Source organism: Crinia signifera, chromosome 6, assembly GCF_055691185.1.
Source record: "Crinia signifera chromosome 6, ASM5569118v1, whole genome shotgun sequence".
In the NCBI taxonomy this organism is placed as follows: domain Eukaryota; kingdom Metazoa; phylum Chordata; class Amphibia; order Anura; family Myobatrachidae; genus Crinia; species Crinia signifera.
In genome coordinates, this window is record NC_139222.1 from 231,554,154 (window position 1) to 231,572,593 (window position 18,440).

The 18,440-nt window shown below is 42.0% G+C and overlaps 1 protein-coding gene across 5 annotated transcripts in view; it reads right to left on the minus strand.

The window, feature by feature from the left end:
- The window catches only part of PCDH15 (protocadherin related 15), a 1,154,330-nt gene that overhangs the window by 184,212 nt on the left and 951,678 nt on the right, over window positions 1-18,440 (minus strand). For all 5 annotated transcript variants that reach the window (XM_083149096.1, XM_083149095.1, XM_083149094.1 and 2 more), the window contains one exon: window positions 13,709-13,821. In XM_083149096.1, coding sequence (XP_083005222.1) covers window positions 13,709-13,821 — 113 coding nt within the window. The remainder of the gene's footprint in view (window positions 1-13,708; window positions 13,822-18,440) is intronic.

Sequence of the window (18,440 nt, forward strand, 5' to 3'; positions counted from 1 at the left end):
GTTGGGTTGGTTTTAATAAAGAATCTCTTATCTGAACGGAGTCTACGTTTTATTCTGGAAAACAACAGAAAGCTACTTTATGAAGTGTGATCGGTGTATTACGTGGTTATAATCTTATTGTTGGCTTGGTGGTACCAGGCCTAGCGCACTCCGATAATCCCTTTTGTTTCCACATATATATATACATATGTATATAGTACATGGCAGTACAAGCAATCCTTTCATGCCACGTATCTTATAGGAGACCAAGGGGTCTACTTACTAAGTGTTGGAGAGATATACAGAACCAGTCAATCAGCTCCTAACTGCAGCTTGGAGCTGGTTGGCTTGTACTGTATCTCTGTCCAAGGCTTAGAAAGTAGAACATAAGCAGTCACTACAAAGTGAAGCCTTATCTTCATTATAGAAGGGCATTACTAAGATATGGACGTTTTTAGTACATGGTTCAAAGATGACAGATTCACCAAGTTTATTTAAATATTTATTTTGGTTGACTTTCTAACAGGGAGTGTCATCTGCAGATTTACATAGCTAGTATAGAACATTACCGAAGATTGACTCAGTGAATGGATTAATGTAATATTTTGGGGTTCAGCCAAGTGCATGATTAACCAAGAGGCTGATTAGGCTGTAGCCTAGGGCACTAGGACGGGGGGGGGGGGGTGGTAAATTTATAAAGGTGACTGCCAGGTGGTAGTGCTATGACAATTGTCTAGTACAATTAACAATGCAAATCACACATAATTGATGGGCGCTTCTTTTAATGGAATACAGTTCTAAAAGAAAAAATCTTTCATAAAACGTATTGCTGGTATTGCTAGCAGCAGGTAGGTGTTCATTAGGGTGTGCCTGTGCACTCCTAACACTCAATGTCCTCACGCCTATGAGAACCTTTCTAACTACATAACACATAAACCAGCACAAACAGCAGAGATATGAATGATGTACAACAGATTTTCATTTTGTTTCCATTACTTTCTGTTTGATATATTTTGCACTTGTGTTCGTATGTATAAGAAAATAGATGTAACCTTTCATTCAGGATCTTAAAGGATTATGAGATTTGGCTGGGGAAGAGGAATTGTCAAAATAATCCCAAAACATAAACTTCATCTCCATTTCATCAAACCTAAAAACAATTAAGACACTGAATATTCTGAAACAATTAAATACCTTTTCACAGGTCATTTGTCTCAAAGCAAAAATCTTTATTTCAGTCCTTTTATTTTAATTGACTTTGATATTTTAAATCAAAGTTTACAAAAGTGCGTACTAATTTTTACCTTATTATGAGAGTGCTGACCTCATTCTTTTTGCGACTTGTGACCTAAATTTGCTAGCTCTATTCATATGCCTGTAGCAACAGTGTCACACAAAGGAGTATTAATTCTACTGCCTGACAGTAAAGGACATATGTAAATTGCATTTTAGAAAGTGCTTAAGAAACCTGGATTGTTAGACTCCATCATGTATCCTGCTGTCATCCTAAGCAAGATTCCAGAATACCAATGACTAAATAAAATGAGATCTATATCATGAAGTATACAGTATACCTGGACACAATGCTGTATATATTACTGTACATCTTAAATAATTCTGACATCACTAGTGTAGAGCAGATGTTACATTTCCTGAATTCAATAATAATGTATTTATAATCTATGAATAGTCTGAAGAGTCTGCAGATTAAATTTTTGTTTTTGTTAAATTTAACAAGTATTGTACAAATGGTCCAACTGTACATTTTGGTGTCTTTGAATTAAAAAAAAATGTATATGTGAAAGGTTAATACACTGTAATAATGAATATTCGAAGTTCTAGTCTGTTAGACCAGTCCATAATATGTTCTGCATATACTGTAAAACCCACATATTAAATATATATTTTAGTAGTCTTTAAAAAAGGAAAACATGCCATAATAGGGATGTAACATAGTGTGTATGTTATATACTACAGCAAAAAAGGGCACAGATTGTTCTAAAACAATCATAATAATCAATAAAACAATTAAAACAAATGTGTTTAATTAGATTTGGTTCTTACTTTAATATCAACACAGCTCAATCTGACCAAGACTTAATGCAGAACCCAATCTACTAGTATACAATATTAAAACCATCCTAGTAGGCACTACACAATACATAGAGTACAGTATGCTAGTGATTGACATACAATTGAGAGGGATTCAACTTTAAGCATTTTCCTTGAGGTGTCAGGCAGGGTGCCGGATGGGGTCCCAACAGTCGGGATCCCGAAAGTTATTTACACCGACAGATGGGTTCCCGACGGCCACCGGCTATTCTCCCTCGTGGGGGTCTACGACCCCCATAGAGGGATAATAGAATAGGTGGTGCACTACGCTCGCAGCGTGGTGAGCGCAGCGAGCCCGCAAGGGGCTTTGTTGCACTCGCCATGCTGTCGGAGTCCGGCAGTCGGGTTCCCGACATCGGGCTAATGACTGTCGGGATCCCGACTGTCGGAACCCTATACCACACCCCCTGCCAGGTTGGTTGGGTGAAAGACAATGCAGTCAGAAACATGGCTAATTTTCTCTCGCACACCATAGCTGTTGTGCTATTACAGGGGTCCTCAATCGGTACTTGTTTCCTAGCATGGCCACAATCGCGGGCATCGTGTGCCTTAACTTTAAGGCACACGATGCCCGCGATGCCCGCGATTTCCCCATAGGCTTCAATGTTAAAATATTTTAACATTGAAGCCTATGCGCGTCCGACGCGATGCCCCCGATTTGTCCATAGGCTTCAATGTTAAAATATTTTAACATTGAAGCCTATGCGATGGACCCGATTTGTCCATAGGCTTCAATGTTAAAATATTTTAACATTGAAAATGAGTGCATTTAACATAGGAAAAAATGGGAAATGGCCCAATATGGGCCATTTCTCATTGGGTATGTCCCCGGCATATGTGTGTAAAAAATAATGCCCCCCATTGTGACCGCCACCCCCACGATTGACGCGAACCCGAAGCGTGGCGAGCGCAGCGAGCCCGCGAGGGGCGGCGGTGCGCGTCCTCCGACCTTTTCATTCCCCTACTATCCACGTCGGCGTTGAGTTGAGAATATATATGCGTCCCTCGCGGGCTTGACAGGTATCCGGCTGCGCTCGCCACGCTTCGGGCTCGGTGGCTCGCTACGCTCGCCACACTATATATTCTCAACTCCATGCCGACGTGGATAGTAGGGGAATGAAAAGGTCGGAGGACGCGCACCGCCGCCCCTCGCGGGCTCGCTGCGCTCACCACGCTTCAGGTTCGCGTCAATCGTGGCGGCCACAATGGGGGGACATTATTTTTTACACACATGCCGGGGCCATACCCAATGAAAAATGGCCCATATTGGGCCATTTACCTTTTTGTCTATGTTAAATATACTCATTTTCAATGTTAAAATAATTTAACATTGAAGCCTATGAAGAAATCGGGTCCATCGCGTTGGCACACCATGGACGCGATGGACCCGATTTCTCCATAGGCTTCAATGTTAAATAATTTTAACATTGAAGCCTATGGAGAAATCGGGTACATCGCGTCGGTCGCGTCGTGTGCGTTTTGGTATGCACCCGACGCGACCGATGCGGTTTTTTTCCCGACACGACCACCACGATAGAAATCGTGGTGGCCGTGCTAGGAAACAAGTACCCCTCAATCTATTTTGCTCTGGGACACCATTAGACAAGAAAAATAATTACGGAACCCCAGCAAGTTACTGCAGAAGGTCATCACGTCACATGTTTAGTCAGCAGATAGCACATTCATGGCAGCATTGTAGAGGCACAAAATTATAGGAGTAATCTAAAATAACTGACAATTCCACAGATTTTTCAGACTCCTTGAATCACTGGGTGTGGTATAGGGTTCCGACAGTCGGGATCCCGACAGTCATTAGCCCGGCATCAGGATCCCGACTGGCCGGACTCAGACAGCATGGCGAGTGCAACAAAGCCCCTTGCAGGCTCGCTGCGCTTGCTACGCTCGCCACGCTGCGATTAGAAAAGTCATCAGCCTGATGGTCAGCAACATGGAGTCGCGATCCCATGCTGAAAAGGTCAGGGACCACTTTGGGGTCAGGATCCACAGTTTGAGAACCACTGTGCTACTATATTCTACCATGATGTGTGCAGCTCAACTCTGTGGCAGCACATTACAGATAATTAAATCTCCCCCATAGTGACCAATATAGAAATTATTTATACAGAAAGTATCCTAAAGGCTGCTACTGTGTATAATGCATAGTATAACAAATTAAAACTACAAGATGCAAATCATATTCTGGAAAGAGATGTGGCTCATTTGGTCTACAACAAGAAGGTCAACAAGCATTGGGTCGACACCACTAGGTCGACATGCAGCAAGGGTGACTTTGTAACAGCAAATGTAACCTGTATTAGGTAAACAAAGATACAGTTGCTGTATTTGAATGAGGATGGGACAGAGTCCCTAAAACATTTACTTAATACAGGTTACATTTGCTGTTACAAAGTCTTGGAGTGATACATATATATATATATATATATATATATATATATATATATATAATATATATGACAGAAAGAAAGGTTCAGAGGGCGCTATGAAGTAGTTAATAGAAAACCAACTGTAGTAAAAAGTATCTAATAAGAAATTGTGTATATAACTTTCAATAAAATCAAAAGGCACAGTAATAAAGTATCCTTTCAGGATATTGACAGTGGTGATCATCAAGCGGGTATAGGCTTCCCAATGCGTTTCATCAATAGCATGACGTCATAAGGGGCAGAAATAAATCAGTTTGAGAGATTTACACCAATGTGCAGTCAGAGGTGTAGATCATCAAAACAGATCATTAAAAAAGATAAGATGGTCCAATGAGAACAATCTTTTTATATGAAGGAACCAGCAATGATGGTTTCTCAAAGGCTCACAAATGAGCTAAGGTAAGTCTGTGACCAAAATCTTTGTCAATTATATAGATTCAGATGAGAGAGTGTGCACTGCAACACTGCTGGATTCCAAAAACTGTCCCTTTCCCTGATGAAGTTGTGCTATTGATGAAACATGTCGGGCTGCCTACACCAACCTGATGATCACCACTGTCAATATCCTGAAAGGATTCCATATTACTGTACCTTTTGATTCTATTGAAAGTTGTTTACACAATTTGTTATTAAACACTTTTTATTACAGTTGTTTTCCATTAACTACTTCATAGTGCCCTCTGAACCTTTCTTTCTGTAATTTCTATTGTTAGATTCTGCCTAACAGGGGATATTCAGAGGTGCTGCTTTATTTGTATAGAGCGCGGATCGGGGTCTCTTTAATATATATCACAAAAAAGCACGGCACTCCTGTGCCAACAGGAGATGGAAGTTGTACTTCGCCCAGGTGCTCGCCCAGGGGGAACAGTTACCCCAAATGTATACCAATGGAAGAAGAAGGCATCACTCCAGGACTAAGTGAAAACGGTACTTTACTAGTGCGGGGAGTATTAACGAAATGCCGTTGCCATGCACTAGTAAAGTACCGCTTTCACACAGTCCTGGAGTGACGCATTCTTCTTGCATTGGTGTATATATATAGATATATATATATATATATATTTGTGAGTGGTTGTGTGCATAGGGCCCCTGCTGCACTGCTTTGCCTGGGGGCCCACAATGCTGTTATAATGGACCTGCGTAGCATGCTTGAAGCAAGTAAACTTAAAAGCTTGCAAATTAAATCTTTTTAACCCGCCAGTAAAGGTCATAACATTGATTTTACTGTTTTCATGTTAGATACAGAACATGGTAAAAAGATTCACTTACAAGACTGGATAACAGCAGAAGCATTTATAGGAGTCAAACTGTGACAGGTGGCTTGTAAAAGTCCATTAGTTCTACATGTACAATGGAGAAAGGTGAATACTGTAATGCAATGGTATCTACCAGTCAGACAATGTAGAAGCTCTATAACTGTAAAATAACAGCCAGTAATGTGTATTGATTGGTCAAAACAATCCACATAACTGTCAAACAACATGGGAAAGTTACCTACATTATGTCTGAAATTCAAGGTGATGTATGTCGCTTCCTTTACAACCAATCAATTGACAACCCCAGGAATGGTTAGACACTGTGATGGAGAAAGTGGTAAGACTTAGGAAGTCTTACTGACCTTGATATTCAATGGAAAATAAAACTGCTATTGGTGATGTGTATAGTATGAAAATAATTCTGTATTAGCTGCTGCTGCTGCCAAAAACAAGCAGTCAGGGCCTAACTGAGATGTGGCTTGAGGGTGTATTACTGCTGCTTACTATTAATGTAGCCTGTATGCTCTGAGCAATACTGAGCAGTTATAGTCCATCACATTGTCTTTAGTCCGGCAATGCAGACAAGCATTTATTAGTGTGGGATATTAGATTAAAAGTTGCCAACACTTGCCAGCCAGGTGGTTAGTGCATTGTATACACAGCTGCATATCATGTCTTTTTAAATGTGCTGAGTCAGAGTCGCCTCACAATGTCCCCATTTACTTTACCCCACTTAACTTGGTCAGTGGTATAGAGCAAAGGATCTGCAGGAGACTTGCATACTGTTATAGATAGGCATACAGGAGTATCACCAGGGATGTCAGAGAACCGAGGGCTGATTAAGCTAGAGGTGCCATAAACTGCTGAAGGAATCCGAGATGCCTGCACTTTAAGCTGTGTTTGTTAAGGGGGCTATGATGCTGCAGCAATAGCCAATTAGGGAGCAGGGGAGGAGTTCCTGCAGTTAGGAATAGCCAGAGGGTCAGGTGATCTGCCTCTCTGGCCCGAATTTCCCCACCCTCCCTCCCCATTTTTCTATCTTTCTTGGTGGCGGTAAAGAACGGTCCTTGTTCAAATGCTGATATGAGGATAGTGGGGTGCGCTCTCCCCTCAATGATATGCTACGAGCCCATGCCCCTTGGACAGGGGATGGGCTGCACCATCCACACGGGTGGGTTGCGTGGGAGAGTTGAACACCAACGTTGTGTGAATGGTGATGTCATCTTACCCTTCTTTTCTCTATGACCGTTCTTTAGGGCCGCCACCCTCTTTTATAAGATCAATATATATAAATAGTTGTCAATAATAAATTTGACATTCATATTGAAACGCCAGCACTTGTGTCTGTCTCTTTATTTTAGTGTTAAGATAGATAAGTTTAGATAAGTTATTAAAGTGTCGGGGCATAAGGATTACCGATGGCAAGTTTATTATCAGCATTGAAAGCCCTGGGCAGAGCAATGCACCGGGGCCCCTACCACCCATTATTGGAAATAAATAAACAAAATATCATAACTAACCCCTTCCTGCAATCCCACAACATCTCTACACATGACTTCATAGAGCGAATGGCTGTCATCACTCTGGTTGTTGGATAGCTCCTCTCATACATCAATCAGTAAGCTGCCAGCTGGTCAAGTTATTGCTGCAGCCTGAGGCAGGTAGAGAATGCTGCTAGTACACTCTGATTGAGTGTAATTCCTTTTCTTTTCGGGAGGGTTGTCCCTCTTTCCAGGGGGCTGGGAGGGGGACCTGATTTCCGGGACCCTCCCGGCAATTCCGGGAGGTTAGGCAACCCTGGGCACAGCCCACCCCTGCTTGAAGGCTTCTAGAATTGTGGGGGCCTGGGAATCTATGTATCTGGTATAGAGAAAGAGACAGGTCTTATCAGAGGAGCTGTCCTTCATGTTTATATTCAGAATTATTAATGCTGACGGCAGTAATAAAACCAGCCATGTATGTATTAAGTGGTGAGAAGTACCACATACAACCTTGGTCCACAGAGCATACTAACAGTGCAAGTCTTAGGGATATCCAGGATTCAGCGCACACAGTCGCATTCGTTCATAACAAATAATGTTACACTGGCTAGGAAACACTGTATCAGAACCAGTGGCGTAACTATGGAAAAATCTCCCCCCCCGCAACAACCCTTTTGAGCGCCCCCGCCAGGTCGACCCCCCCAACCCCCTTACCCCCTGCACATAGTGCCGCTGCATCTGCCCAGGGACCTTCAGCCGGCGAATCAGTCTGCGCTGCGGCTCTCCGTCTCCCTGCTCTCCCGGCTCCTGCTGTGATAAAAAACATGTCACTCCGAAAATGGCTGCCCCCGTACAGCAGACCATTTTTAAGGATGCTCGAGGAGGCCTCCGCCTCCTCGAGCATCCTCAAAAACGGTCTGCATTAAGGGGGCAGCCATTTTCTGTGTTTCACCTTTTTTATTGCAGACGGAGCAGGGAGAGCAGGGAGACGGAGAGCCGGCAAAAGATCCTGTGGCAGACGCAGCGGAACGGTAACAATAGCCCCGAAGCCCCCCGCAGCCCTCACCTTCCAAGCGCCTCCCCGCCACCGCGGGGGCTGCGGGGCAATAGTTACGCCACTGATCAGAACATTTTTTATGCAGATAAAATTGCAATTACATACATTATGTTAAGTTTTATTGTTCCTCAGTGAGAAAAACAAAATAGCAATCTAGCAAATATGATACCTTTTAATGGCTAACAAAAATAAATGTTGTTAAAATGCAAGCTTTCGAGACTTCTTAGGTCTCTTCCTCAGGCATGGTATAACAAGGTGTGTGAAGAACCACATATATATACACAGCAGAGTAGGAACAAGATGTGATAGATGGACATTCTTAAGATCAAAACAAAACAAAATAACAGAATGAGCTTGTAAATTGAGTCCTTAATTGGTTTGTAGATAAGTAGTGTGAAAGTTTTATTGTCTCTAAGTTGATGACAGACCAGAGTTAGAGCTCCGATGCCCTCACTCTCTCTGGGCCAGATTCCTCAGATGTTGTAGTGGGCCATAAATCCCTCGGATAGATTCAGTCCTGTGTTAAGGGTGTCAAACGTTGTCATTAATTTGTATTCCCAGACAATCCTGTCTCTTTGTGATTTGAAATTTCCTTTTAGTATAATCACTTTCATATGATCCTGATTGTGTCCTGGGCTGCAGAAATGTTTGGCCACAGGAAAGTGTGTCTTTTTTTCCTTTATTGTGGGGCTGTCAGCAGAGTCTACAGAACTTTTGGACTTGATACCCGACAGTCCCAGAATTGGAATATTCTACATGCTTCCCAAAATACATAAGCCCGGCAACCCAGGGAGGCCAATCATCTCATGCGTGGGAACCCTCACTGAAAAAATCTCAGGATGGGTAGAGGGTGTCCTGAAACCACTGGTGAGACATACAACCAGCTTTCTCCAAGATACCACGGACCTACTGAATAAATTATCAACCCTAGGTCCCCTCCCTAATGGAGCCATCCTTGCCACCATGGATGTGGAATCCCTATATTCCAATATCCCCCATGAAGATGGACTGACAGCATGCCAGATATATCTTGAGTCCAATGGGATTGCTCCTGGTCCTGCAACACAGCTTACAAAATTCATCCTTACACACAATTATTTTTCCTTTGGCAAAGAAATATTTCTACAGCGCACCGGGACCGCCATGGGCAGTAAAATGGCACCGCAATACGCCAATCTGTTCATGGCAAAACTCGAGAGTGACTTCTTGGCATCCTGCTCAATCAAACCCTTGGCTTACTTCCGTTACATCGATGATATCCTGATCATCTGGACTGATTCTGAACAAGAACTCATACATTTCCATGAAAAATTTAACAGATTTCATCCAACAATAAACCTGACAATGAATTACTCATATACCGAGATAAACTTCCTTGACACCACTATAACAATTCAAAACAACGCAATACAGACAACCCTATACCGAAAACCCGTGGATCGGCCTTCATACCTCAGATGGGACAGCTTCCACCCGAAACACATCAAAAAATCCATTGTCTACAGCCAGGCCATCAGATATCATCGCATCTGCTCCAGCCCAGCAGATAGAGATGTCCACTTAAAACAACTTAAAGGGACCTTTTTAAATCAGGGATATCATCCCACATCAATCAACGATCAGATTATCAGAGCCATCAGGATACCCAGAAATCAACTTCTCCAATATAAAGAAAGAGAAAGAAACAACCGTGTACCCCTGGTAGTCACCTACAACCCACAGCTTGAGGTGCTAAGAAAAACTGCAAAAAAACTACATCACATCATACACAAAGATGACCGCCTGAAAACAATATTCCCAGACCCTCCACTACTATGTTACCGACAACCTGCAAACCTGAAAAATATTATAATCCGAAGTTCACTGCCATCCATTACACAAAGAGGAACCTATCCCTGCAATGTAAGGAGCTGCAAAACCTGTGCCCATATCCTCACTACAGACAGTGTACGGATCCCCAACACACAACAGGACTATAAGATCCCAGGGACATTCACATGTTCTACTACCAATGTAGTGTACCTGATTCTGTGCACCAAATGTCCTATTGGGGGTCTGTATGTTGGAGAAACAGGACAAAAACTTAAGGCAAGGATGAGGTCCCATCGCCACACAATAAAGGAAAAAAAGACACACTTTCCTGTGGCCAAACATTTCTGCAGCCCAGGACACAATCAGGATCATATGAAAGTGATTATACTAAAAGGAAATTTCAAATCACAAAGAGACAGGAGGGTCTGGGAATACAAATTAATGACAACGTTTGACACCCTTAACACAGGACTGAATCTATCCGAGGGATTTATGGCCCACTACAACATCTGAGGAATCTGGCCCAGAGAGAGTGAGGGCATCGGAGCTCTAACTCTGGTCTGTCATCAACTTAGAGACAATAAAACTTTCACACTACTTATCTACAAACCAATTAAGGACTCAATTTACAAGCTCATTCTGTTATTTTGTTTTGTTTTGATCTTAAGAATGTCCATCTATCACATCTTGTTCCTACTCTGCTGTGTATATATATGTGGTTCTTCACACACCTTGTTATACCATGCCTGAGGAAGAGACCTAAGAAGTCTCGAAAGCTTGCATTTTAACAACATTTATTTTTGTTAGCCATTAAAAGGTATCATATTTGCTAGATTGCTATTTTGTTTTTCTCACTGAGGAACAATAAAACGTTTCTTATCAACTGGCTAACACGGTACCAAACTTTTATACATTATGTTGGCATGGTATATATAATTGTAATAATCAAATGCTGATTGTGAGGCTAATTAGCATCCCAATGTGCAGTACTGTACATGCATTTAGTGGGGAAAAAAATGTAAATCAATTACATGTACAGTACATGAGCTATTTTGATATATATAAATATATTTAGCATTTTAAAGGTTAGAAATCATTTTTAAAATGTTTATTTATTACAAATCTGCTCTAATTTTGTACTTGTAAGCAAAATGAAACATTGCTGATTCTGAGGGGGATATTCAATCACCGGTGAGCATAACCCGTCGCGGAGATGCCAGCCGGCCCTATTCAATGCTGTCTTCCCCGACAGCATTGAGCAGGGTATCTCAGCAGAACGAGCCTGACTTCACAAGCTGTCGACTGCAGCTTGCCTCTTCCCGGCCGCAACTCGTGGCCACGCCCCCTTCTCGCCCCCCAGCAGGCGGGACATTGAATCCCGCCTGCATGTTCTCGGTCGAGCTGACCGAGAACGGGACTGGGGAGAATGACCCTCACATTGAATACCCCCCTAAGTCATCCAAACAAACCTGCTCTAAAGATCAGTATTGAACTTTTAGTATACAATAAAGAAGCTCTTGTACTACATTGCTGTACTATACTTTATTGGAGCACTGCACTGTATACAGTATGTGTTGTGGCCTTAGAAGTGACAATGAAGTGATGGATGCTGATGAAGGGGGGAAGTGCAGGACTGTTTGCAATGAGCTTCCAGAATGTGTGGAGACTGAAGTCAGCAATGCTGGGGGGCACTAAACATGTTCTGGGCTAAGCTCACTGTGTAAATGGCTTTGCTAGCATCTCTTTTGCAAAAATTAGGTTTTGTTACCACTTTCCGATCAGACAATTTGTGTCTTACTACAGTGTGGTGCACTACAAGGTAAATAGTAGTTTATTGTCCAATGTAGCTTAGTGGTAAAGCATAGAGATGGAAATTTAGGAGTAGCAGCCTAATAATGGAGATGTGGAGCAATGTCCCTAAACATTAGTCCACACACATGTATAAGGCTGGCCAAGCATTTTTTTGTACCCCTAATTATGCACAAGTAAAGTGGAAGCAAAACATAAATATATAGACATTATAACTGACATAACAAACAAACAATGGAATTACGAAAAATGAATGACTCATTAGCGGGATCCAAAACCCAGGCGCTGCGCATAGCATGCTCTAGCCTTCCCGCTAGGCCAGTATGGCAACTGTACCACAAATTGTCCGCTCAATCACACCCAATGCAATGTGGGAACCCTTTGTAATTAGGAGGCCGGAAAATGGCGCTCAGGGCTACACTTGGGGTTTGTCAAATTTCACAATGTATGCAATATTATTGTATTAAAATAAAACTGTATTTAAAGTAATGCGGACTGGGCCACTTGTCAGGAATACACTTTGTTGTATTTTGTAGTCCCATATCCATCCGCGGCTATTCAGCACTGTAATGTAGTTATCAATGGTGGATCAATCACCACCCAGTGGTAAAGCAGTGTAATTACATGCATTGGCTCATCTTTTACCATAGTACACCTTAGTGCGCCTTAATGGGAAGTTTATAATTACATCACAAGGACACCGAGATGGAGATCCAACAGCAATGATGAGCGTGGCTACATCTGTATGTACTGTAAAAGCTCTTAAAATTTGGTATTTGCCCCTATGTGGAACAGACTGGGGCTTTAATTTGCCCATTACATTCTATTGGCTGCTCAAGAAAAAGGAAATGTGACAAAACTTCACAGGTGCATGCCATGAGTTAAAGGGTGTTAAGTGGTTGCACACCCCCATCTAAGCATGGCAACCAGATTTCTAGAAGGCTGAAAAGCTCAGCCACAACTTTGAACAGCCGGACCCGCCCATCTGGTACAGTATTATATGGCAGAATTGCCAGATTGCAAATCCGGCTGTGGCTAGTTTAGTACAAATCATCATCATTAGTGTGTACTGTGTATAATATTGAACCTGCTCTATTGGGAAGGATAAGCATTTTAATAGCGTACAGTATGAATGTTTAAGTGCTGGTATACATGGGTGTACATGTTCTGCAATCTTTTCAAATATATTCACACACCGTTCTGACCCTGCATTCTCTTTTTCAGAATTCAATGTCACATCTAACTCAGAATGAGGACATTGCCATGACAAGGACTGACATACAGTAGTGAAAAAAATGCTTTTCTATTCAAAATTCTGTTACACTTCCTGAACTTACTTTTGTGACGAGATTCATCAAGCCTTGGTTGGGGGAGATAAAGTGGAGAGAATAAAGTACTAGCCAATCAGCTCCTAACTGCCAAGTTACAGACTGCATGGAAAATAGTTAGGAGCTGATTGCTAGGTACTTTCCTTGTCTCCACTTAAGCATTGTAGTGAAATAGATACATCTTGCCATTGGTGAGATAAGGCTAGACAATAACATTGGGCCCAATTCAGTTTGGCCAGGTAAGCGGCGAACATTGCAGCTTACCGAGCACTTGAGACACTGCCCGTCATCCGTCCAATTGTAATAAATACTGTACGTACCAGACAAATAAAAAGTATTTTATTAAGCATTTTTCTTTTCTACAAATTCTTTGGTTCTGGGATTTAATTTTTGTGTTTAGATGAAGACCCGAAAAATAAAATAATGTTACCTGTATTCCTCTTGAGTGAACCGTGGGATTACAGATGGCTGCAGAACTGTTATTATAACCATTGTGCTGTTAGATTTCACAGGATCCCCATCATCATAACCAATCACAATCAGCTACAGGGAAAAACACAGAAAACATAATCAATATCACTGTAAAATGGTAAACTGTGTTAGAACAACGATTATGGTTGTTGGAGGACCTGAAAAGGATATCAAGAAAATATAAATCTCATTGTGCTATATAAATGAGAAGTATTTTTGTGATTCTGTACATGCTTAGATTATACTGTTAAACAGATGTAAATGCAGTATGCAGAATGCAGCTGCTACACATGGCCACCCATTAATGCTGCATTCTCATTGCCACTGGAGAGAAGTATGGGGTTTTGGTCAGTCGCACAAGACTAAATACGTTCGGACCCCTAAAGTAATATATGTCAGGTTAAACCTATACAAGCAGGGGTGTGCTACCTCTGGACACTGGGTAGGAAGCATAGAGTACAAAGAAGAAAAAGAGTGTCCTTTTGTGGGTGCACCACAGAGAGAGAAATCATACAGTAAAAATTAACTTTTATTAATATACCTTAAAAGGCTGCGAAAATTAGTTAAAAAACATTTATAACGTACAAGGGTAGGAAAACACACTTTATTAAAACAAAGGTGGCAGGCAGGTGTGGCTGTACACTTATAATGGGTAATGTGTAGTGATTCACAATGTGTGGATGCCTTTGTTCAGGCCGTGGGTCTAGAATTCCCACGGTGAACAGAAGTAAGAAATTGCCAAGGGAGCCGGGTCAGCTGACCTCTGATGACTCCACTCTTATAGCATGAATGAATAGTTACACATGTGTGCCGTCTCTGACTGTAATTATACTGATACTGGCTCTATAGTATATCACAGAGTCCAACTAGCTGTACGTGACCAGGATCCGCTACTGGGGTGTCCTGTCTGTCATAATAAGCAGAGAGAGCTCTAACCCCGAGTGCCAGATATGGATCGCCTATGGCAAACGGAAGTGGGGGTATAGAGGAGGGGTGTGCCCCTATCACTCCGGGGGAGACATATATACCCCTTATAGCCCACTCTCGTGCCTTATAGGACCTTGGTGCTTGAAATGAATCACCTGGCACATATATCAACCACCTCTTCCCTAGGGTCTCCAGTGGGGTGTCGCATCTGTACAAATGACAGAGAGACCTCAACCCCAGAGGACCCTATAGTATGAGGGGAGGGTGGGTAGGCTATAGGTACAGCTTGGGGAGGTATGCTGTGTCCCTGTCCAGAGACCAGGAAACAACAAAATCACCTCTGATACCTCTCAAAATTGGAGAGAAGTCAGAGAAAAGTGAGAACTCCCAAAGTGGGGTGTATCTCACTACGGCACAGGTGTGAATTGTGGCCCTTATAAGGGCTTACAAGGCAACACACTGTGGTACACAAATCAAAATGCAATTTACAATGAAAATAACAAAAGTGACAGCACACAACTGCCTGCGCACCGCTAGCCGGCACGCGCTTCGCAGTGTAGCTTCTTCAGGGCCCTGAAGAAGCTACACTGCGAAGCGCGTGCCGGCTAGCGGTGCGCAGGCAGTTGTGTGCTGTCACTTTTGTTATTTTCATTGTAAATTGCATTTTGATTTGTGTACCACAGTGTGTTGCCTTGTAAGCCCTTATAAGGGCCACAATTCACACCTGTGCCGTAGTGAGATACACCCCACTTTGGGAGTTCTCACTTTTCTCTGACTTCTCTCCAATTTTGAGAGGTATCAGAGGTGATTTTGTTGTTTCCTGGTCTCTGGACAGGGACACAGCATACCTCCCCAAGCTGTACCTATAGCCTACCCACCCTCCCCTCATACTATAGGGTCCTCTGGGGTTGAGGTCTCTCTGTCATTTGTACAGATGCGACACCCCACTGGAGACCCTAGGGAAGAGGTGGTTGATATATGTGCCAGGTGATTCATTTCAAGCACCAAGGTCCTATAAGGCACGAGAGTGGGCTATAAGGGGTATATATGTCTCCCCCGGAGTGATAGGGGCACACCCCTCCTCTATACCCCCACTTCCGTTTGCCATAGGCGATCCATATCTGGCACTCGGGGTTAGAGCTCTCTCTGCTTATTATGACAGACAGGACACCCCAGTAGCGGATCCTGGTCACGTACAGCTAGTTGGACTCTGTGATATACTATAGAGCCAGTATCAGTATAATTACAGTCAGAGACGGCACACATGTGTAACTATTCATTCATGCTATAAGAGTGGAGTCATCAGAGGTCAGCTGACCCGGCTCCCTTGGCAATTTCTTACTTCTGTTCACCGTGGGAATTCTAGACCCACGGCCTGAACAAAGGCATCCACACATTGTGAATCACTACACATTACCCATTATAAGTGTACAGCCACACCTGCCTGCCACCTTTGTTTTAATAAAGTGTGTTTTCCTACCCTTGTACGTTATAAATGTTTTTTAACTAATTTTCGCAGCCTTTTAAGGTATATTAATAAAAGTTAATTTTTACTGTATGATTTCTCTCTCTGTGGTGCACCCACAAAAGGACACTCTTTTTCTTCTTTGTACTCTATGCTTCTCATTGCCACCCCTGCAAAATCCCGGGTTTTTCTTGCTGGATTTTTGGTGGGGCACAGATCTTCTCAACTCAACAGACCCCCTTCATACTGCACCTCAGACCTGGGAATGTCCCGTGTCTGCCCCTTTCACACTGCTTTCCATTGTCTGCCTTCCAACAAGTGTGTGGAATTTGATTGGGTGTTGGGAAATTTGTACAAATTGCTGTGATTGGCTGTTTAAAAACCAGCTTTTATTGGCTGTCTGTCACATATCACATGATTACATCCCCCAATGAACTTGCTTTTTTGCATTTTGTGAGAAAAACCTGGGTCTGTGCTGTTCACACTGCAATGTGTTACCCAGGAAAAACCCTGCAAACAAACAGTGTCTAATTCCCAGGGCATAACACCCGGGGATTTCACAAAGACCCTTTCACACTGAGACAGGACATGGGAAATTACTGCTTGCCCTGGCAAATACCTGGGTTTTTGCGGCAGTGAGAACGGGGTATAATTTGGTTTTCTGTGTGAAAGGGGTATAAGTGATCCAAAAGCTCTTGGATTAAAAAAGCCTATGCCATAAATTTAAAATGGCTCCAGTGAGAAGCAGGTGGGTCAAAAGTAGTTTATATTTTTCGACTTCCGCAAAGTTGGAATTGCACAATGGAAAAACATTGAATAACAATACTGCACCTATTTTATTGAAACACAATTTACACAGCACAAACTAATTGGTAACAATAATGATTTTTTTTTTTTACATTATGTAATTTATGAGGTTTTGTCCAGCATAAGTTAATTGTAAGTGTTAACTACAAATATATAAATAATATGGGCATCGAAAACAGATTAAAATACAACAGATTAATTGAGGACCTTCTCAACTACTACATGTCTGCTAGAACACAAATCCAATCAGTGTTCACCTTTTATTTAACCTCCTGTAAATAAGTGCCTTTTAGAAAACACATCTTTGTTACTCAATAAAAAGCATTAACAATGGTTCGCCATCAATCTCAATCAGATATGTCTAGTAATGTAGTCTGTCAATTATTTAATTGTGTAGTGTATTTTTTTTATATACACTATCCAACAAAGTAGCGAGAAATCTTTAAAGATTATCAGCAGAAGTGCTTTAGTTTCAGATGTTATAATTAGAGTATTTCTGATGGGTCCACATAATCTCTGTCATTATGATGCAGTTTAATATTAACACTATGAAAAAGAAGAAAACTACTGGAAATATATAGAAAACAGCAGGGCTGCTGACTTGCATTTTTTTTAGAACTACAATTAGTATGGTGCCAGCCAATCAGCTTCTAAATGTCATATTTCAGGCTGTGTTTGAAAAGTGACAACTAGGAACTGATTTGTTGGGACTATCAGGTCTATGTACTAAGCCTTGGAGATTGATAAAAGAGGCCAGGGATAAAGAACCAACCAACCAGCTCCTAAATGTCATTTTTCAATCAACATTAGCAAAAGTGGCTAAACATAAAAATTCAATTTGTACGTTAATATGACAGAAACTGTTACATTATATACTGAACTGTATGAATTGAAGTGGGAATCAGATATTAGGGAAATATCATTATTTCCATGAGTTTAAATAAAAATAATAGGATATATGCAGTGCTATACAAGATAAAAATAAAGGCTACGGGGTAGGGTTGGCCCTCCTCATGACAGACCTTTGATTCACACACTGTTAAATGCCTTTGATGCAGATTCGATCCCAATGCGTGGCCATGTGGCATCGATATCGAAAGCAGAAATAGACGTGCCTGATCTAAGGCAGTTACATGCTGCTCTATGCCTCATCTCTCTGTCCCCCCGCGTGCCGCCCTACCTCCTGTTTGATGCTGGCAACCCACCGGCCGTTGATAAACAAACGGTATCACCGGCCACTGGGATCAAAGAGTCTGTATGCTCATTACTGTAACTGAAGCAAGAGGATCAAGTATGGCTCAGTGTGCAGACTGTGAGAGTTGTGATTGCATGTTAGCTAGAAGAGGAACCTTAGGCTAAAATATATTATACATTTATCTACATATTATGTCCTACTATATGGTAGGAGTTTAATATCCTACTATTATAATGGGGAGATATCAGATACTTTATGCAATAATCTCAATAGTAAATATGGATGTTTCTGCCACAC